The sequence below is a fragment of the Myotis davidii genome, unplaced genomic scaffold, assembly GCF_000327345.1.
Source record: "Myotis davidii unplaced genomic scaffold, ASM32734v1 scaffold168, whole genome shotgun sequence".
Classification (NCBI taxonomy): Eukaryota; Metazoa; Chordata; class Mammalia; order Chiroptera; family Vespertilionidae; genus Myotis; species Myotis davidii.
Genome location: NW_006383016.1, coordinates 1,239,284 through 1,261,613, shown reverse-complemented (window position 1 = coordinate 1,261,613; position 22,330 = coordinate 1,239,284). Strand labels below are relative to the sequence as shown.

Genomic DNA, 22,330 nt, shown 5'->3' with positions numbered 1-22,330 from the left:
AATCTGATCCTGCTCCTGTAGTGAGAGTGTTCACAGCTAGAAGATTGATCTTAAAGATTGGTAAATACACCAATGTGTTATAGGAACTGTGAGAGAAGTATGTATGAGATAAGATGGAGGACAAAGGAGTGGTTAATTAATTCTACCAGTGGAGAGTTGTTGTTAGTCTTGGCAGTAATCATAATAATAGCAATGATAATTATAATAATGGCTATTACCATTTATTGGGCATTTAATGTGTTCAACATGGCACTAAGCTCCGTATTTATATTATTTAACATAATCATTATAAAATTCTTACGTGGTAGGGTTGTTCCTGTTTTAAAAATAAGAAAATTGAAGCAAAGAGAACCTATAAACTTCAAACGTTATTCATTTATTCACTGAATAGTTGAATGTATTGCATATCTGGGAAGTACCCATCATGAGAGGATACTGTCAATTCTCCAATGAACATGGCATATTCCCTGCTCCAAATTTACTGGAGGAATCACTCCTGGAAACAAGTGATGCTCTCTAATGAAGTGTGGACAAGGCCCCGTGGGAGCTCTGAGCAGGAAATAACTATGGGGACCAGAAAGAGTGGGGGAAGGCTCCACAGAGGAGGGGACATCAGAGATGGATCTTGATGAATGGATTGACTGCATAGAAGAAATATTATTTGCAAGGGTGAAGAAAGACATGAAAAGGTGTGGAATAGTCAACAAGCATTGAGGTCTCTGTGTGTGACCAGTAAGGAGTGGAGGTGATAGTGAGGATGGGCTGCCAGGAGGTGATGTGGGAAAGATTGGGACCAGACTGTGAAAGACCAAAGTCAACGTGATGGCATATAGAGAGGAGGTAATAGATGGCCAGCGGAAGTCTTTAAGTAGACTGGTAGCATGATGGAATGTATATCTCGTTGGAAAAAGTCATTTTTCCCTCACTTATTTATTTTATTTTTATTAAATTTATTGGGGTTACATTGGTTACTAAAATTATATAGGTTTCTTCAAGTGCACAATTCTATACTGCATCATCTGTTTTGTATTGTGTGTTTGCCACCCAAAGTCAAATCTTTTTCTGTCACCATATATTTGACCTCCTTTATCCTTTACTACGCGCACCCCCCATTCCCTTTTCTCTCTGGTAACACCATAGTGTTGTCTGTGTCTATGAGTTTTTGCTTATTTTTTTGTCTTGTTTGTTCATTTGTTGCTTTCAGTTTTATATCTCACATATGAGTGAAATGATATGGTTCTTGATTCTTGAGAAATGAAGGACCTTACCAGTGACTGAGTAGAATATCACTTTCAGTGGTGTTAGACTAGTTTCTAGCTTCAGGATATCTGTAGAAACAAAAACCACAGAAGTTTGCCCAACTGTAATTCTAGCAACCTGAATGAAGCAGCACCATTTCCTTCCTTTTAATTATATGCTTATATTTAGCAGAGCAACCAAGACAATAAAGTGATAGATGTGAGGAGAAACACGGACAGTCCAAGGCACTGAGAATCTGAAAGTGAAGGAGCAGGATCTTTGCGAGACACCTGAAAATTGTTTCTCACAGTCAAGGGTGGCACCTGAGAAGACATTCATTATTTTGAGCATTTTACTACAGTATTAAATGAATAGCTATAAAACGCTTACAGGGATGGTTCCGGGGCTCTGTTGCCTTCAAACCCAGTATTAGAAAAGATGACAGAGGTCTGGGATTGGAGGAGAGTGTAGCTGCTCTGTATTCTGCAGACTTCAGTTTAGAGCCCCATTCAGGGTGAGGAGTTGAGATGGGGAAGGTGCCTCTTCCTCCTCTGCCCCTGTCTCTGCCTCCTCCACCTCCTCCATGGGTGAGTAGGATAAGGCCACTGAGAATCACATCAGTGTGCGGGCTGCCTTTCTACCCATTGCTAGGGAATTTGTCTTGGAAATTAAACTTGATCCAAACATCAGAGAAATTATCTCGTTCTCAGGCTTTCCCTGAGCTCTTGGAACTCCCTAGGAAAGTGAAGTAGCATCAGTGAATGAGCAGGTGAGGATATCTGGTTTCTTTTAGCAGTTTGATAGAAGTATTGTTCAACACTCTTTGAGCTACAGCTTTCCCTCTCTAATCTTAATCTGCCCTGTTCATTGTAAACCAGTCTAGAAATGCCTATGTAGTAGGCAACATGATATATTTTTTAAAATCCTCACCTGAGGATATTTTTATTGATTTTAGAGAGAGAAAGAGAGAGAGAGACATCAATGGAAGAGAAAAACATCAATTGATTGCTTCCCACATGCATCTGACCGGGGATCCAGCTCAAAACTTGGATATGTGCCCTATTAGTGAATCGAACTCGAAAACATTTTGGTGTATGGGACAACATTCCAACCAACTTAGCCACCTAGCTAGAATGGCAACATGATCTTAAGACAAGAGTCACTAATCAATCACTTTGAAATGAATTCATAGTATATTCCCAGGCTTTTCTCGGTGTGAAGGTGGTGGTGATAATATTGATCTAAATTAGTGGTATGACAATATATTGCAGTTCTCAGGACCACATGCCAGTATCAATTAATAACTTCTTTCAATGTTCATAGAAAGGATATCAAGTACAAATATTTTTTTACCAGGTAGATAAGAACCTGGGCTCTGAGCTCCTCCACTTATTGACTGTGTGACTTTGAGCAAGTCACTTAACCTGTCTGTTCCTCAGTTTCCACATCTGTGTAATGGGGATAATAAATATACCTACCTCCTAGACCAGGGGTCCTCAAACTTTTTAAACAGGGGGCCAGTTCACTGTCCCTCAGACCGTTGGAGGGCCAGACTGTAGTTTAAAAAAAAAACTATGAACAAATTCCTATGCACACTGCAAATATCTTATTTTGAAGTAAAAAAACAAAATGGGAACAAATACAATATTTGTATTTGCATGTGGCCCCCAGGCCATAGTTGGAGGACCCCTGTCCTAGGCTGATGATAAATACTGAATTTTCTGATATATTATAATAATGTTAAAGTGTAACTATTATTAATAATATTTCTATTAGTATCAGTCATGGGGAGTAGCCACCCAGAATGAACCATTACTTTCTGAGATTCACATTATGAACTTCACTAAAAAGAAAAGAAGTATACATTTGCTGTCAGGCACTATGCTGGAACATCTGTTATCTCATGTGATGCTCACTGCAATCCTGACCACTTTAACAATAAGGAAGATATGGCTTAGAGAACCTGAATAACACCCCTCAGATGATATAGAGCTAATGTGAACTTGATCCTGATTTCAGAGCTCATGTTTTGTTTCTGTACCTTGGGCCCTCTTAGAATTTTCCTGGAATAAGTAGCCAACTCTAAAAGAGTAGAATTTAAATGTGTATGTCAAAGCTGGAGTTTCGACAGTGCCCTGGGCTCTACTCTCCCATTCCTTCCTACAGAGGTTGCCTGAGATGGTTTCTTATCTATTTTGTCCATCTTTTTTTTCTTTATTGTCTAAAGTTTTACATATGTCTTCTTTTTCCCCAATTGACCCCTCTCCCCCAGCCATTCCCACCCTGGGCAAGCCCCCACCACCCCAGTGTCTGTGTCCATTGGTTATGCTAATATGCATGCATACAAGTCCTTTGCTCTCTAACCCCTGCCCCACCTCCCCTGCCATTTGTCTCTGGATCTATTTTTGTTCATCAAATTATGTTGATCATTATATCCTACATATGAGTGAGATCATGTGATATTTTGTCCATATTGCACTGTGTGACTACACTAAGGAGAATTCTCTGGAGCGAGAGACAGCCTGGATGGTCCCTGATCTCCCCACCCTACCTGCTGTGTCTCCTTAGTACCTCACTGCCTCCTCTGTCATGGAGCAGCCCACCCTTGTTAGGATTCAAAATACCCATATTAGTTTTCCACCTCCTGAGACCACCAGAAAGGAGTCAGGACCCTCTAGAATAGCTTCTATACCTCTACCTAGTGAGCATAGTAGCTCCCAGAAGGTTAGAACATTTGTTATTCTGTGAATGTCTCAGACATCTTTTGGATGCAGTTCATGGATGTTTACATCTGAGAAGTTCTGAAAGTCTTCATAACTGCCCAGGCATCATTAAGATGCAGACAATTTCAAGATTGCACAACTCAACTTGTAAACGTGTGTCAGGTTGACCCTGGCTCTTTATAGAGAAACCCATAAAGTCTCCACACCTTGGCGGTTGGACAGACTATAGATTTGAAGATAGCATTTTGGGACCTTATGGGAATCAACATAATTTTTCCTGTATGCTCCAACCTTCACTTTCATTTGTGGGCCACTTCCCTTCATCCTTCATTACCACACCCTGAAATTATAGTTATTTGTAAGAACACGGATATATATTCATATGCATCAGGTTGTTTTTTTGCATATTGTATTCCAAGTCCATGCATGCAGAAAGACAATTACCACTCTACCTCAAGCTCACTGAGTATGCAATCAAGACTCATTATTTCCCTGGTTCTCATCTCATTCACACCCTTTATGTCTCAGAACAACAATGAATGGAGAGCAAGGGACATGAAGGGAAGAGGAATTCCAAGGACATGTGGAGAAATTTGAACCAAATAGGAAAGAATTTGGTGAAGACAGTTTGTCTGTGGAGCTTCCATCTTCGATGCTTGAGAAATTTTACCTTTTGTTAGATCCGTTTCTTGAATCCTGATCCGTTGGGTCTGGCAGAAAGCTATAATTTTCAGAAGGCTAATTTCTGCAAAAGCTTATAGTTATGGAGGAAAAAAATCAGTGCTTCTAGGCTCATGAATCAGTCTAAAAAGCCTGTTTGGATATTTAGTGTCTCATAAAATGTAACATAGACTTATGGAGTATCAGAGCTGGAAAAGATCGGGGAGAGCATGTGGTCCAGCCCCCTGCTTTTATCCGGGAGGCCACAGATCCCAGGGAAGTTGAATGATTTGCCCAGGTTATGTGGCTACAAGGAGGGGTAGAGAGACTGGACTAGAAGAGACCTCCTAAAACCTAAGCCAATATATTTTCAACATTATCACATATTACTAATCATTTGGAAGCATTTGAGCCAAAGTGTGAACCATGTATCATAAGTGAGAGAATCTTAGCAATGAAAGAGACCTTGGAGGTCATCTAGTGCCATCTACCTCCTGGTACAAGAATCATCTTGCTGACATCCTGACAGATGACCACTGATCTCTGCTGACTTAACTTTGATGCCGGAAGCTCAGTACTTTATAAGGCAACTTGTTTTGTTTTGGGATATCTCTACTCATGGTAAATGTATCCCAACAAAAGGTCAAATTCATATTCTTAAAGTATCAATCCAGAAAGGGTGAAGGTGGCCAGCGGTGGTGAATGGCATGGCCTTAGTCATGGTGCAGAGTTCACTCTTTTTCTCATCTTAAAATGAGGAGAATAATGCCTACTTTATAGGGTCATTGTGAGGATTTAGAAGTACAGTTTATAAAGCATCTCCCATAGTGGCTGCCTCAAAATAGGTACTCACATTGTAGTTATTATTGGCTTGTATCATCATTTTTTGAAATCATGGCTGCTGGAGCAACAGATACTATATCTAATCCCACAAATATTTGAAGACAGTTATCATGACCCTCTAAGTCTTCTCTTCTCCAGACTAAATATTCCCTGATTCTTCTACTGTTCTTTCTGTGATGCATTTCGGATGTCGTGGCTTTCATTCCATCCAATTTGTCAATTTCCCCCTCAAAATGTGGTCGCCAAATGTGGTCAGTTCAACGTGTTCTACAGGGGAATAATTACTTCCCTTGATCTGGACTTTGCACTTCTCTTACAACCACCTAGATTTATGTTAGCATTTTTTGGAGGCCAGATCACACAGTTGGCTCAGTTAAACCTGAATCCACTATGCAGAACATTAGCTATGCCTCCCAACACGTGTCAACTGCAGAGTTGACAAGCACAATTTTTACATCTTCATCCAAGCTGTTAATAAATATGTTAAACAAGAAAAGGCCAAAGGCCGAACTTCAAGGAACACCCCCCCCCATCCCCCCCGCCAATCCTTCCGAGCACATTGACATAAGTCCACTGGTTTTGTAACATTGTTTCACCAGCTCCAAATCTATGCACCTCTACCAGAGAAATAACTCAGCAAGATAGGGTCACTCTTTGTATTTTTGAAATTGGATATTTAATTTATCTGGAGGTAAAATGCCATTCTTTTATCAATGAAGACAGGTTTTGAACCAATAATTGGGAAAATGTGAACTCAGAAAGTAATTTCATGTTTGAGTTACTACATAATGCTTAAAGAAAAAAAAGATTATCTCCTACTAATATGAAATAATAATGCTTGTCTAATTGTTTCTTTTTCCACTATGTTTTGAAATTACCCTCTGTATGTGGGGAAGGAGGCTGGAGAATGTGCTGATTTCATGTGTGGGGGAGAAAGCATATTGTTGAAGAATTAGAATATAACTTTCAGATGTCTTTTCTATCTCTGGTGGGGATCACAGAGACAAAGAGATGATTTTGGTGGAGAAAGGGGAATGTATTTTCCTAGATAGTCCTTTGTATTTTTTTAAAAAGGATTCTCAGAGAAGAATCTTAAACTGGTTTTGGCAGGGGTGGAGGGACTTACTTCTTTCTCTCATTTAACATGCTTTACTTTGAAGATACGAAACCCATGTATTTGGGCTGCAGCACAAGTCAGTTTTTCTTAGTTTTCATGGTAGAAAAAAAGAATGGTTGTTGCCATCATTTGAGCGAAAGTTCTCAGATTTGAAGCTCACTACTTTATATTTTCCTCCAAAGGTTCATTTAATATTTTAACAAAGGCTTTACTTTACAATCTACATGCCATATTTGTGGCTTTTTCTTAATCCTGATCCTCTCTATTTCTTTAGCCCATAATCAAACAAGTATCTTCATCTAAAACTGTATTATTGTGAGTATACTTAGAGATTTTGAGGTAAATAGATAAGAAGTTAGCACTCTGAAAAATTGCATAGGGGACAAAAGATAAGATTTTATCATACTGAATGTTCTAGGAGTGATACTTTATGTTTATCTTATTCACTCAACATTTACTGAGCACCTACTATATGCCACTGACCTATGCAATAGAGACACAATGGGAATAGAATCAGATTTAGTCCCTTCTCTCAGTGTGCTTATATTCTAGAGCAGGGGTGGGGAACATCTGGCCCACAGGCTGTATAAGTCCCGCCAAATCGTTTGGTCTGGCCCTGCCAAGGCATTAGGGATGAGTTAATTAAATGTTTGACTAAATATAGCAAGCTAATTTTTAAGTTGATAATTTTGTATGGCCTGCAAGTGATGTTATAAATACCCAAATGGTCTTTGGCAGAATAAAGGTTCCCCACCCATGTTCTAGAGGAAGAAACATGCTAATAAAATAATAAAAAAATAATTGTAATATTGTGAAAAATACTGAAAAAGAAAGGGAGATGATGCCCATCATTGGAGAGGTCAGGGAAGGCTTCCTTATGAGATGCTTGATCTAGCATTTGAAGGTATAGTCAGGGGAAGAGCAGAGGCAACAGAAAAGAGCTGATTCTAGGGCCCTGTGCTGAAATGAAGCATGGTCAGTTTAAAGGCAGGAACATTTCAGTATGATGGAATAAATCACAGGGAGCTAGAGTGACGGTGTAAGGCAGGCTGTGGAGGTAGAAGGATCCCATACAGGCCTTGAAAGTCATCCAAAGAGTGCTGTCAGTGTTTTCTAAGCCATAGGAAGCCAGCCATTCAAGAAGCTGGGGTTAAGGGTGGTAGGGGGAATTGTAGAGATATGGTCAGGTTTGCCTTTTGAGAAGATCCCTGTGGTTATAATATGGGGAAGAGGAGGAAGGGAAGCTAAAGTGAGTGACAGGAAACCAACTAGGAGACCACTGTCTAGTCCAGGAAAGGAGATGGTGCTGGTTGGGTGTAAGCTGGTGGAAGGATAGATGGAAAGACAGAGATATAGGATGCTTAAGTTGAATTTGTAATATTTGGGGACTGAATGTGGGGGCAATAGAAAAGAGATGTCAAATGTAACTCAAAAAGAGGTCATAGATTTTATATTCTTGTTTGTGAATTTAAATATTATTTTAAAAGTTTAATCATGCAGCTTCTAAAAACAGAGTCAGGGATTATATTATTGACAAAGTAGGTGACAGCGAGCAAGATGAAAACTCTTTAGTATCTTTGAGGATTCAAACAATGGAAGAAAATAATACTTATAATTGTTTACTTCGTCAAGATCTCATTAGGACCCAGGAAAGTAAGTTTGTTAAGGTTCACTTTCAAAGGAAATAACACAATTATTTTTATTTTCATTATTTTAAGTTTAATTCTCTATGTCCTTAGATCCTATAAAAAGAACTCAAGCATGTCCCTGCAGTGCCACCCCAATACAAATCACCACTTCTTTTCATGTTACTTTACCCAACCACAATATTTTCCCACATCAGAAAAGCCTCCCAGTATATAAGAGGAGCTTTGGACTGCGTGTGTATGTAGAAGCCTGTTCATGCCTTTGGGAACCCACGACAAAACAGTCACTCACAGTCTAAGCCAGGTGCCCAGTTTCCATCTGGACTCCTAACAAACTGTGTGGTCAGGAGTTAGAAATCAGAAACATGGGAAAGGTGCAATGTGATGGACACAGCCACCCCAAGTACCATATATGTTATCACCATCATTTAACACGTAGTGCAGGAAATCCTGTTCTTTGCAGAAGAACTTCAAAGAACCACTTCCAGTTCTCTTGGGTAACATTTACTTTTTTTCTTTGCTAACCCCAAAGTGTGTGTGTATATGTGTGTGTGTGTATATATATATATATTTGTTTTTTCCTCCAGTAAATTGCTAGTGACACTTCATTTCTTTCCTGCCATCCTCAACCCATTGTCCAAATGACCTCTCAAATTTCCTTCCTCTCCTAGGCTGAAGTTCTGTACCTGGTGGTTACAGAGGCCATAACTTAATTTGCTTTGCCCTGCACTTACTCTTTCTTTTCTAGGCTCTGAATGTTTCATATTTTAGCCCCACCATGTTGATCAGCCTTCCTAACTTCAATATGTATCCTCTCTTGTCCCAGTGACCTTCTTTTCTGGAAGAGCTGTCTTTTAAGCTATTTTTTTTACCTTACTTTTGAATATTAAACAAAACCTTTATCCAAGTAATTGGAAATAAATATTAGAACCCTCAAGCCACCTAGTCTCATTTTTTCCTTCACTAGTCTGTTCATGCAATATGTTATTTACTGAATGCCTACTATGTTCCAAACATAGGGATAGCATTTTGGACACAAACATTCTACATTCTAGAGGGAAAGATAATGAATAAGAAAACAGACAGTCACTCATTCTGTATTCTGTGATTCCATAACATTGTTATGAATTGATTTTATGGAAATATAGCAGACGTTGCAACTCTTGCTCTTGTTTTATTGGATCCCAGACACCCCCTTGTCTGTTCCAATCATCCATCCTCCCAGTTTTGAGGTTTGGGTCATAGGTACCCAGATTACAATTTGGAAAAGTAGCATTTCCTGGGGAAAATATAGTGGTTGACTGCAAAAGAAAAAAAATAACCCAATGTGCTTGTCATTCAAAGCAGAATGCCAAAGGGCTCTTCACTAAATCACAGTATTAAGCACATACCGCAGAAATCATTTTCAAATGCCGTATATATCACACTGAGTCACTAAACGTCCCTGATGTAAACCTCACATCAGGATGGCGGCAGTGTGATTAGTGAACTTCAAGGTATTTTCTTATGTGCTTTACTCTTAGGGCAAATAGTTATTTTTCATCTTCTCATAGTTGTAAGTTATAACAAGATGAATGGACCCATGGCTTGCCAGAAGCCATAACTCTCTATTTAGTTGACATAACCAGATTCCCAATTTTGGACTTTGAGAGTTTGAAAGTAGGATAAAACATTGGCTTCCTCTGACCTTTCCCCTCTGTCTTCTCTGGGCAGAATATCTCGATGCATAATACAGTTGGTGGGGCCATGGCAGGGCCCGGAGCTCACCAGCTTGGCAGCACACGGATGCCCAACCATGACACCAGTGTTGTGATTCAGCAAGCCATGCCGTCACCCCAGTCCAGCTCTGTCATCACACAAGCACCTTCCACCAACCGCCAGATCGGGTAAGGAGACCTCCTTGTTTCTGGGGCCTGACTGGAGCTCAGGAAAGGTTCTGGATTTTCTTCCTGTTTCTAGTGCCCGGATTAGATGAGACAGAAGTTGGTTTTCCTGGCTGATGTGATATTGCCTAGAGCTCACAGTGATGTCTTTGATAGGAGAAGGGAGACAAGGGTCTCTGTTTGGTGGATGCTCTTTGACCCTGACTTTTTGGGGTAGGGGTTGGGGAGCAAGTCATTCTGTATTATTGTTTCTTCAAACAAGATTTGTGAATTGTAAGATGACTACAGGAAACTCTATGGGTGTTAGAAAGTCCACAGCATAGTTCTCAAGACAAATACTTGAGGATGATAGAAAGAAGTTTCTCCCTTCTTTCTCTATTGGTCCGTAGCCATTCCTGGAATAGACAGGATAAAGAAAGCAGGCCCTCTCCCTCTCATTTACATAAAAAAGATAATCCCAAGGCATTGGTAGGATGGTCCCGGACACTTTGTATTATGGGATGGAAAGAGCTCTCACTTCTGAGTATCATGTGAGAGCTCTATTCCTGTGCTACTCAGAGTGGAGTCTGAGGACCAGCAGCCTGGGCATTAGCCAGGAGCTTCTTAGAAATGCAGAATCTCAGCTTCCTTATCTCCAGAATGAGGATGGTGTCTCTTTTTTCCACCCTCGCAAGAGTAGAGTGAAGAGGAAATAAAATATTTAAGAGCATTCAAGTTCTTAGGAAGAGAAGATAATAACTTAAGCCAAAGAGCTATGATAAATTTATATTGTTGGATGCTGAAAACTGGTTGCTCTATGCTCCCAGAGTTTAAAACAGCAAAGGGAGCGTGCTGTGTTTGGGATATACATCAGAGTGAAGTTTGAATATATTCAATTGAATATTGGATATGGTAATGTAAAAACATTAGAAGTTGTCCCACAATTTGTCAGTGTGTCTTTTCCCCCTTGTTTCCAATGCTTGTAAGAATTAACAGACCAGAAGCGAGTACTGGGGACACCACTGGCTTATTCCTCCTTCAAATGCTCTAGAAGGGGTACCTTGCCTCATATTTTTCATCTTATCTGGGTGGATTGTGTGACATATGGAGACCTACCTTAACAAATGAGAGTTGTGGGCAATGACAATTTTGTGAGTTTGCTGTGGGTCCATTTAGTTTCTCATTCAAGAAATAGGATATGAATCCAGCCATTTGAATCCTTGCCTCTGTTTGAAGAAGTCAGCACTCAATTAGCAACTGTCTCTGTTAAAGACTTCTTTTCTTCTCAGATGATTATGCAAGCAAATGTTGCCACTATCTAAAGCAAGAACCTATAATAATATACTAAGAGGGTGGGGTGGGTTGTCGAAATCTCAAGGGACTCCTTCACTCTAGTGACTTGGCTTTGGGCAGACAATTCACAATTGGCCAGCTAATTATAATTATTTTATTTTTCCTTCAAAGGGAAAAAACATAAAATGTGCTAAAGTTTACTAGCAGTTTTACAGCATTCCTTCTCCCCTGGAGTTCTGCCTCTCCCTGCACCAGTCCCCAGCTACCCTCTTGGAGGCCCTTAGTATTTGGCCATTGTTAGTACAATGCCGGTTTTTGTGAAACAGCCTTTTAAGGGTTAGCCCTAAATTCTGGGATGGGTGTTGACTCTGTCAATAATTTACCTAGCTGGCCCCAAGCTGTACAATTGGGTGACATTTCTAGGCCATGTCACTATGCTTGGATGTGTGGGGGTGTTTCTCTGATAGTTGTGACCTCCTGACCCACTCCGTTTCCCATTTATTCCCAGTCCTGGGGTGTTGTATGTCTGGTGTGTTCCAGGAGATAATTGTCACTTTTAGGACTCTGTCTCATTGCCAGACTTGAGGGAGGCTGTTTCTTTTCTTCGGATCCTTCCCTGTTGTGCTTACCATGTTGATTTCAACCCACACATCCCGTCATTTCCATTTTCTCTATGTGACCCATTCAAAACCTTGCCCGGATGATCATGGGGGCTCAGCAAGGAACAAGCCAACCCATCTCACAGTGGATTCAGAATGAAACTCTAGGTGGTAACATTTGGGGATGGTTGACTCTTTTATTTCTCTCAGCAAAGAGGAAATGAGTACTTATTTTAAAACATGAGTTCCCTCTGGAGACTGTGTCTTTAAATGAGCATTTGAAATTGCAGATAGTTTTTTTTTTTTGAGGCTGCACAGAACCATATTGTAGTAATATTCTGATTTTTATCACAACCTCAAATATTTAAGTGTCAAAATCTGGCCAAGCCACCTGCAAATGTTTGCCATGGCAACTGGCCAACAAAAACAGCAAACAGCAATGAAAGTCTTCATTCAGGCTCTGTGCTTAAGCTGCATCCAGCCAGAGGGGCTGGGACCCACCTGTGCCCATGCACAGTGCCCTTTTGCCATGGCCAGTGGGTGTGTTCACGACTGGGACTTTGTGCAGAGGAAGGGGGCCGCCTGTCTCCCACTCCCCGTCTTTTCCTCCCCTTCTACCAGTGCTTAGCTTCTGCTGCTAACCCCACTTTTGCTCTCCTTTCTGCCCCCTCCTTTCAGGCTGTATTTAAGCTTAGAGGCTTGGATGTATTGAGAGTGGTACTGACATGAAGGACTGGGAAATGGGAGCAGTATTAGTTCTCATGGATTTGGGAGACAAAGTATGCATCCTAGTAAGCATTTGATTTTCATACTTTCTGAGTAGGCACTGAACTACATTGTTCCAAAATGGGTGGAAACGCAAAAATCTGAAGAAATAAGATTAACAGTAGTTAGACAAGCAACACGGCAACTTTCATTCCATCCCCTTCCATGCTCTGCCGTGCCCTTTTTCCAGTTCTGTGGAAGTAGTGCTGTTATCCCAATAGAAACTGGAGGTAGGTATAAATATCCCAAATTGCACTTGTGTGGTTAGGCCAGCTAGAAAAACACACAGCACTAGAGAGTGTGGGAGGTATCCCCAAACTAGTGACTACTTGTGCATTGTCAAACTGGCAGACACTCTGTCGGGAAGAGTGTCTTTGGCTGATTGATGGCAGCATTTTAAGAGATAAGTTTTCCAGATGGGAAAAAAGAGTGAGGCACGGGCTGTGGGGGAGACAAGTGAGACAGAAAACAAGCATGTGTTAAATATAGATGAAATCGATTCATCCTTGGACCAAATATGTGGCAGATTCCAAGATCTCTACTCTAGTCATTTTTATTAGATATCATGTAACAGGCTCATTAATTCAGTATCAAGCCAGCAAAGCCTGGGGAAAATGGTAGATGAGCAGGTAGTGGTAGTGCAAATTCTTTTTTTCTCTGACTCTCTGTTTATCTCTGTCTATCTCTCTCTCTGTCTTCTCTCACATGAGACATTTCTGTATGATCTTGGTAGATCCCAGCTTCCCTGAAGAAGTCTATTTCTCTTTTGGAGTAAATGATAGTGAGTAATTCATGATCAGTCATTCTTCAGGAAAGCAATGAAGATAATGTGGAGTGTGGAGTTCTGCAAGAATGGGTATAAGTGCTGAGTTCTGACAGGTTATAAGAGCCCCTGCCAAAATATTCCATCAATTTTCTTCCTGTATTTAAAATGTTCTAAAATGTTAATTCTCTGTACAGATTGAAAAAATATATACGCTGGTTAGATTATTGGTGGATATTATTTGACAGTAATTGTTTACAGTGGAAGTGTGATACATCTAACATCAGAATACACAACTGTTCCTACCAAGACTGATATTTGGAAAGAAGATATCTGGTCCATTGTGAAATATTCTACTAAATATACTAGAAACTTCAAAATAGGTTCAACAGCGAACATATGTGACCTCTCCCTGATTTTATACCAATTAGTCCTGAAATATACATGTCCATGTGATATGTGGGCATATTGGCTACTTGGCCATAAACTCTATTTGCATGGTGCTGTAGCGAGGCACTCTAGAACTAACACTTAGCCAGAAATTCATATAAAATATTGTAGACTATTTATATAAAATATGATTTTTATGAAAACAATAAAAAGGAGTCAACACTCATCATAAATTGTACCTTCTCTCACCCTTTCTGTGCTTCTTTCTTCCTTTTCTCTTTGCAATCCCTGACACTATGTGCCATACAAAATAGCTCAATGGACACGACCGAGGAAAATAATGATGATGATAATAATAATAATGAAAATCTTATTGCATCTTAGAACTTGTTGGTGTTAAAAGCAAGGGAACCTCTCCTATCAGAGGAGTCATGTGGTTTTGTTGTATGAATTGGTGTTGCTGTTTGAGCTGTCCATGGAGATGAGGGTATAAATTGACTCAAGGGTTTCTTTGTCATTGTTGCTCTGAAAAAGAAAGCCCAAAAGAATGGAGAGAGGTCAGCAAATGATGCCATCACAGAAAGGCATGGCTTAAAGAAGATTTAAATAATAAGTAGTGTAGAGTTTACGAGTGTATTTGCTCTGTAAATGCATAGGTGTACAAATCCATTATTAAAAGTTTTCTTAAATTCCACAAACCAACAGAGCATGATGAAGACTGCCCACCACAAGACAGCTGTCACTGCCTACCACAAGCTAATGCAAGTGACATTCAGGCCAGCCTTCTTCCTGCGGAGGCAACAGGCCAGCAGGTTCCAGGTCATCACTGGCCCATGGCCATTCCCCAGGGCAGCTTGAAGCCCTCTTTGAGTAATTCAGACCAGAAGCCATTATTTCCTGCTTTATGTTTTGTTGGATATCATGACTATGAACATTGTTTTATTGTTAGAAAGTTTCTGGATCTTTCACAGCACTGAGAACATTTACGAGGGCCCTTCAGGGGGATGCTTTCTGGGAGGGTTGATGGACTTAACCATATGGCTCCCGTTAAATCCCATGCAGAGCCTTGAGAATTACCTCTGACAAGGGGGCCAGCAACCTTCCACTCACAGAGTTTTATGTGTGGAACAAAACATTAAGTACTGATACTTGAGGAAATATAAGGTTTCTTAACATTCAATAGTTGTAATACCACATGGTATTGTGGCCAGATGAAGGGGACAGCGCCAGAACAGCAGAGCACATAGACATGTATTCCAAGAAGCAGAAAAATACCCCTGCTCTCCTCTCTGAATATGGCTTTGCCTCTGATCCCACAGGTAAGGCTGGTATCTTCGTGTCTCAGCTCCTCACCTGGAACACAGCAAGGCTGGCGTCTTAGCTCAGACTTCTATAGCAAAATACCATAGACCCAGTGGCTTTAACAACAGACATTTGTTTCTCATAGTTCTGAAAGCTTGAAAGTCCAAGGTCAAGGTACCAGGAGATTCAGTTCTTGGTGAGGGCTCTCTTCTTCCCTTGTAGAGGGCTGCCATCTTCTTGTGTATTCACCTGGTGTGTGTGTGTGTGTGTGTGTGTGTGTGTGTAGGAGAGAGAGAAGGACAATATGTGAGCTTTTGGTGTCTCTTCCTGTTCTTATAAGGACACTAATCCCATTATAGGGGCTTCACTCTCATGACCTCATCTAAACCTAATTACCTCCCAAAGGCTCCCACCTCCGAACATTTATTCCATAACAGCTAGTCTCTTTGGGAGAGAGAATCGGATGTCACTCCTCAATGGCTCAAGCTTTCTGTTAGAAAAACCCCTTGATAAGCAGGCTGATACTGAAGGGAAGGAAACTAACCTTTATCCAACATCTACTTCATGCCAGGCACTCATCTAGCTTTGCATGTTGTTTCCTATAATTCTCCAAGAGCCCAGAGAGGTAGCCATTATGTACTCCAGTTTTATTGCCCAAAGAAGAGCAGTAACTTGTCCACAGTCATTCAGCCAGGGAGATGAGCAGAGTTTTGAAAGTAGGTCTGTTGGACTCCAAAGCAGATGTTTTCCCTGTACTCCTGCCCATGGAAACCCCAGTGCCATGGAAGGCACATAAGTATGTCTGACAATTTAGGAGAATCATCTACAAACGTGAGTTGGCTAATGCTCAGTGTATCCGGTTACAGTTTGAAATGCGCCTGTGCTTTCACACACCTGCAGGGCTGTCAAGGGCAGAGGTGGACACTCAGAGTTGCCAGGAGATACTTCAGTCCTTCAGGAGAAATATATTGTAGTTCCCTACCCCTCAAGGAAGGGAAATTGGGGATTGTCGTGATCACTTGAATACAGAGATTGAGTCTGTACCTGGGAGATCTTCTGGCCAAATTCCCTCATTTTTAAGAAAACCAAAGTCACCTCAGAGAGTCACTGCCCTTTCTGCTCCACATTTGGCTTCTTGGTTTTTAGGAAGACACTGTGCCCTACGCAAATGAAGTGTGACTTCCAGGCTTATTCTGTGGATAGGTGATTTTGCCTATGACCTCCTCTTGGAGGAAGATTTTATCTTATGAACACACAAATTTCCAGAATCTTCCATACAAGTGTTTCTGTGCATAACCCCTTCCCCCATTTTTAGAACAGATAAGCACAGAAGAGGGGAAGAGGGTCTGCTTCTAGAGCAAAGAGCCCATGATTATTTAGTTTATGTCTTTCATAACTCTAAATACTTACTCTTTTGTGCAGAATATTGAAAAAAATAAACCTGGAAAACAACAGCTTGCTCAGAGCCAAACCATGACAGGTCAGAGCAGAGTCTTAGAAAAATATTAGCCAAGGGTTCAGATGTCATGGATTTAGGATAGTCCGGGCTCTGCTATTCAAAAAAGTTTATAACCTTGGCCAAGTACTCAACTTCTCTAAGCCCCAGTTCCTTTGCCTATATAGGAAAGGGTTAGCCAGCTGACCACAAGTCAGTCCCAGCAACAGTGCCCTCATTCAATGCTTCTTTTCTTCCTCACATTTATTTTTTTTCTCTTGGTTTGTTTTCATCCAAGAGCTGAGTTTAGTAGGAGTTCTGGATTATCTGAGCTCCAGGATGTGTTCGCATACCCAGTAGGTGAAGAACAGTGTAGGACTTTGAAATGCTTGGGAAGTGGAAGCCAGTCAAAGAGAGAGTTTCCCACAAAAGAAGCCAGAGAGACCTGACTTCCAGGCTCAACTCCTATTCCTATGTGAATATCAACAACTTTATAATTCTGTTGACCTTGCCCATTTTATAGTTCAGTAAAGTGAGGTTCAGAGAGGAAGTAACTTGCCCTGGGTCGTAACGGTAATGACAAGAGCCAGAACTAGAAGCCAGGCCACCCACACCGTACTCTCTCAATGAATGTGACCTTGGGAGCTACTTTGGAAGCTTAATTCTACATACAGACCATGTGTCACTTCTACCTGTGCACTAAACATACCAAGAAATTGTTCTTTTATGCTCACTTTGCTCAAAGTGGCTTTTGTTGGAGATATAACTACAAAAACAATAGCATAATAGTAAAAGATGTAAAATAAGTCCAGTGCAAGAAACATGGACAATGATCTTGCCAGACACAAGACTATGGGAAAATACAATCTACTGTCTTCTGGCATTATTATTTTTTTTGGGGGGGGGGGCGGGGGTTACGTTGTGGAAGAGCTAAAAAACAGGGCTTTAGCTTACATCAATATTTATCATATTCCTAGGGATAAGCCTTGGATAAGATGCCATATAACTAAACATTGAGAGTTGAGGGTATATATTTCCCAAAATAAAAAATGCAATAATTAACTGTACTTTTCTGTACTTGTCATAGTTCCTCTATGGGGATTGGCTGGGTGACTTCTGTTTTCAGGGACAGAAGCATGAATGCCCAGCCATATAGGTTTACATGGCTTATGGTGTGGTGTTTAGAGAGAGTCCCAGGACTAAGTGTAGCCATTCCTTGAAGAATTCCAAAAGGGATATTAACATGGAAAAATGATTCCTGTGTGTAGTGCTCTGCAAGGTGAGCATGTCCAGAGAAATGAACTTGATAAAATAGAACTGGCCCTTTGGAAGGGGGAGTACACTTTGCTCTTTGGGACCAGACTGAGCATGTCCAAGTAATCTGGCAGTGTCCCCGTGGGCATTTCTGATTATTTGTAGCTTTCATATTCTAAAGTACTATATGTCTCACAAAGTGAAAATAACTATGAACTGATTGACAAGTAGGTTCTGAGTTAAGAGAGGACTGTTTAGAATTTGCAGATGGGCCATGGTACCCATGGCATATACCATGTATTCATATAATTGGACATTTGGGGAGTCAAAAGTTCATTGATTCAACAGTTTTCTCAGTGTTTTTCAATTATATTAGACCAAATGGATTTTCTGTACTACCATTTTTTATATTCTTTCTTATGAGGATTTAGTTAACATTTATGCAAACTCTATGGATATTTTACCTTTGGTTGGATGAGAATATCATACAAACAGCAAATTTGGTCTTGGATTTTGGATGTACTAGTAAAGGCAGTCCTTGATCGCGGAATCCTATTTCAATGAGTCAGTACAAAGCCACTGATTGAGAGATGGGAAGTTGGGACTGGCAGTTCTGCCTGTACTGCTCAGAAGCTCTGGGACTTTAAATAGGCCCCTTCACCTAACTGGGCCCTACTTTCCCATCTTATAAAAGAAAGAATGAAACTGAATTGTCTAGTAAGTACCCTCTTCTAGCTTTGGGAACAACTTTGTTTCTTTATCATCACTAACACTCCACACTGCTTAGCTCATATAAATTATAAAAGAATAAATTTCATAAAATAGATATATTCACATTTAGCAGGAAATCTAGTAATCTAGTTGCCAAGTATGTTGTGCTTTTGGTAAAGATCAACATAAAATTCTTGTAGAGTAATAAACATTCTTAATGGCACCAGACACATTTAAAAGAATTTGGAGTTTTATAGTTTTTCCCCCTTTGGCAAAGTGTATTTTGGCTGGTAAATAGGCCGGTAAAGTCTGTAAAATGATAGGACCCTTGTGAGTGTGGGGTAGAGACATGCCGGAATGTGCTAGGGTTGCTTTTGCTGGGGTGCAGATCTTTGTAGAGAACAGATGGCCCCAAACATCTTTGAAATGCCAGAAATGAACCAGATATTGGTTCAGATGTGGTAATTCACAAGCCAAATGCATAGCATTCTACAGCTGACCTTCAATCTATTATGTTCAGTCCATGGAACCAATAAACATTTTCTACACAAATAATCATAATGATAATACAATAATAGACACCCATCCCCAAGTCACCAGGCCACTGAACACTTGTCCAATATAAAATGTCATTCTCAGAACCTGTAGGGGCCGGAGGCCAAGCATTTGGCAGACTCTCAGGGATCACTGCATAGTGTGACATTTCCCCTCACTTTTCCCAATGTCTTGTTCAAATTGAGTACCTGAAGAGAGGAGCAGTAGAGCGCTTAGTTGAAGAATGGGCTACTTCCACTTCAGTACTGTTTGACTAGTATGGGGGGAGCCATTTTGATAAACCTGCAAACTCAGTGAAACCAACATCTACCTCTAATGCCTTTCTGTAGCCCAGTGTTGAGTCAGGTCGTATTGTTAATAAGAAAAACGAAACAAAAATGCAGTTTTATAAATGCACATTCCAAAGTATAGGCTCTCTAAAACATTGAAAGACTGAATTCTTTAAATGATGCAAAATAAACTGTACTATTTCATAAGACTGGAAAATTTTAACATCAGCATCCAAATGAAAATTGTCTCTATGTGTGTTTGTGTGCACACATTTCATAATATTTTGCTTTACTAAAACATGATTTAGACCATTTGACAATGTATGTAACATTATTCAAAACCCTTGAAGAATTTTGCCAGATGTATTCTGTGTATTCCACATAACATGGTGTTCATAACACCCCTTATAACTGGCCTCTTACATGACAATAATCTGTACCAGCACCTTGAAACCACATTTAAAGAATAGTCGTAGTGACCATATACTCAGGTGATGATTAAAAATAAATAAAGAAAAGAAAAGAGAAAGAAAAAGAAAAAGAAAGAAAACTCATGTAGATTCGGATTAGCCCCTTTACCTAATTTTCATAAAGTTGAAACAGTTCCTCATTATCTAGAAAATGACCATTTGGTTGATGGATTATGTTCTCAGGAGGAGCTACTTTTTATTTCTCTGACACCTTGGCATCATCGGTATGTGAGGGGAGATACTGAAGTGTTAATGCTGATGTCCCAGGAGGGTGGAGACAGCCAAATCCTGGCGTGGGGGAGGGGCATAGCTCAGGTGGAGGAGGAAGACTATTTCATGGTAAAGGGCTGTTGTGTGGCACTGACCATGGGCTTGGAGCTTCACCAAGGAAGGCTTCCATCCCCAGGAGATTCTGACTTACAGCTGCAGGGAATGGGGATGGGAGGGCACTGATCTGAGGTTCCTTCCTTCCTTCGTCCCTCTTCCTCTCTCTTTCCTTTCATCTCTCCTAGAAGGAAAGGAAGAATGTATCAAATTATTCATGTCTGTCATTTCGCCATAGCTCTGGCTAAAAGTCTGGAATTGGAGAAAGTTTAAAATGTTTAACTAAAAGGGAAATGAGGTTTGTGCGTGCGTGTGTGTGTGTGTGTGTGTGTGTGTGTGTGTGTGTGTGGTGTCAACTACTAGACATGCCCCAATCCCCACTCACTGTGTGGATAGTTGCTATTTATTTAATTTAGCTCTGCAGTCAAGCTCTTTGCAGGGAACCAGAGGAGTGAGTTTGTCCAGATCTCTTTTGGCAAATGTGCGCGTGTTTGTGTGAAAGAGAGAGAGAAAAAGAGGGAGAGGCAGAGAGGCGGGGGAAGAGAGAGAGAGAGAGAGAGAGAGAGAGTTTTCTTAAACAATGTGTGTGAAACTTTGGCTGTCCCACTGAAGCCACAGACAGCCAACCTCATATTGGGTCCACCGCGTTCCATAATTATTATTGCCATTAGGAATAATTATTATTTGCTTCGTTGAGTTGGCAGTTTGGAGCCTGCCTGAGACAGAGGCTTCTCACAGGAGCCGAGGAGCACAAAGGACCGAGCACTCACCCACAAGTGCTTCAACATGTTTGGACGACATCCTGCTCTTGGTTCACTTCATTGGGTTTCCTACACACTGAGCTGCAAACTGAATGAAGAGTTCATCAAATACAGAACCGGCATGAATGAGCACCGGCACGGAAAGCTTTTTGATTGGATGCCGGGATTCTTGGCTTTTCTCAAGTCTGGAGACAAGAGTTCTTTCTTTTTTCTCAAGTTTGAGATGAGAGTTCTTTCTTTAATTAAACATAAAAAATAAATAACGAGATGGAACTTCATTGAGAGGCTGGGCTTGAAAAGGCATGAGATGGAAATGAAGACGAACAGGAGGAACAACCAATGGAAAAGCAGCAGGGCTATTCAGGAGGCAGAATAGTCACAACCCTAATGTCATGTTTTCCTGACTTGTTTGCCTCTGTGCACACAAACTCTCCAGGTTCCAGATTCTGTACTGTTTCCTCTCCCTTTGCCTTATCACTTTGAAATTACTGCCGCAGGCATCCCCCACACCCTTCTCAGGGATCTCAGGTAGACTGTGGCCAGGTGTTTTGAACCACCAGAGAGCCCATGGCAGAAGCTGGGCCCAGCAGAACAGCCCCCCAAGTCATTACAGAGAAGAGAGCATGGCACACATTCTTCTCGACGTTATTTTTCCCACAAGGCTTTGTTGGTTCCTTGCCAAGGTCTGTAACAGTCACAGGCCTGTGGGTGCTTAAAGAGAACAGCACACACCCTTAAGTGTGGGTGTCTGTCCTCTCCCTTTAACCTCTTCCTCCCAGGTTGGGTGTTTGTAACAAAAGCTGCTGAATCAGAAGAAGGAAAAACAAAACAAAACCCCAACGTCCTGATGTAGACGCATCAGACCCAACACCGTGAAGGTCGCTTTTGTCTCCACAGATGCCCAGTCTGTCCTCCATCCCAAAGCCAATGGGATTCCTAGACAGGGTCAGGCAGGACCAGTGAAACCTTGCTGGGCATGAGGGGAGACGCCGTGTGTGTAACAACAATATCCCTCCATTGGTCAGGAATGGAGGCAACTGGCTACTCACGTTCTCCCAGATGTGGTGCCCAGGTGTGGTGCCCAAATGGGGGAAGTGCCAAGAATCCCTAAAAAGAGACTTCTTTTGTTATTACACTTTCATTAAATGGGTTCCTAGGGTGGAGGCGCCTGTATACCGAAGATGCAAGTGAAAGTTTCACTGGAGTGGTTTCCAGGCATTTGTGGAATGGATTTATATGTAGGAACACTGTTTAGAGGGAGAATGTAACAAAGCTGCATGCCTGTCTGCGTCTGCATACAAGATGCCAGTGCAGTCTGTAAAGGAAAAGAACCCTGAATTTCATCTAGG

The 22,330-nt window shown here is 41.0% G+C and overlaps 1 protein-coding gene across 1 annotated transcript in view; it reads left to right on the top strand.

Annotated features, from left to right (window-relative positions):
* The window catches only part of CREB5 (cAMP responsive element binding protein 5), a 413,538-nt gene that overhangs the window by 153,415 nt on the left and 237,793 nt on the right, over nt 1-22,330 (top strand). The window contains exon 4 of the mRNA XM_015558127.1: nt 9,942-10,114. Coding sequence (XP_015413613.1) covers nt 9,942-10,114 — 173 coding nt within the window. The remainder of the gene's footprint in view (nt 1-9,941; nt 10,115-22,330) is intronic.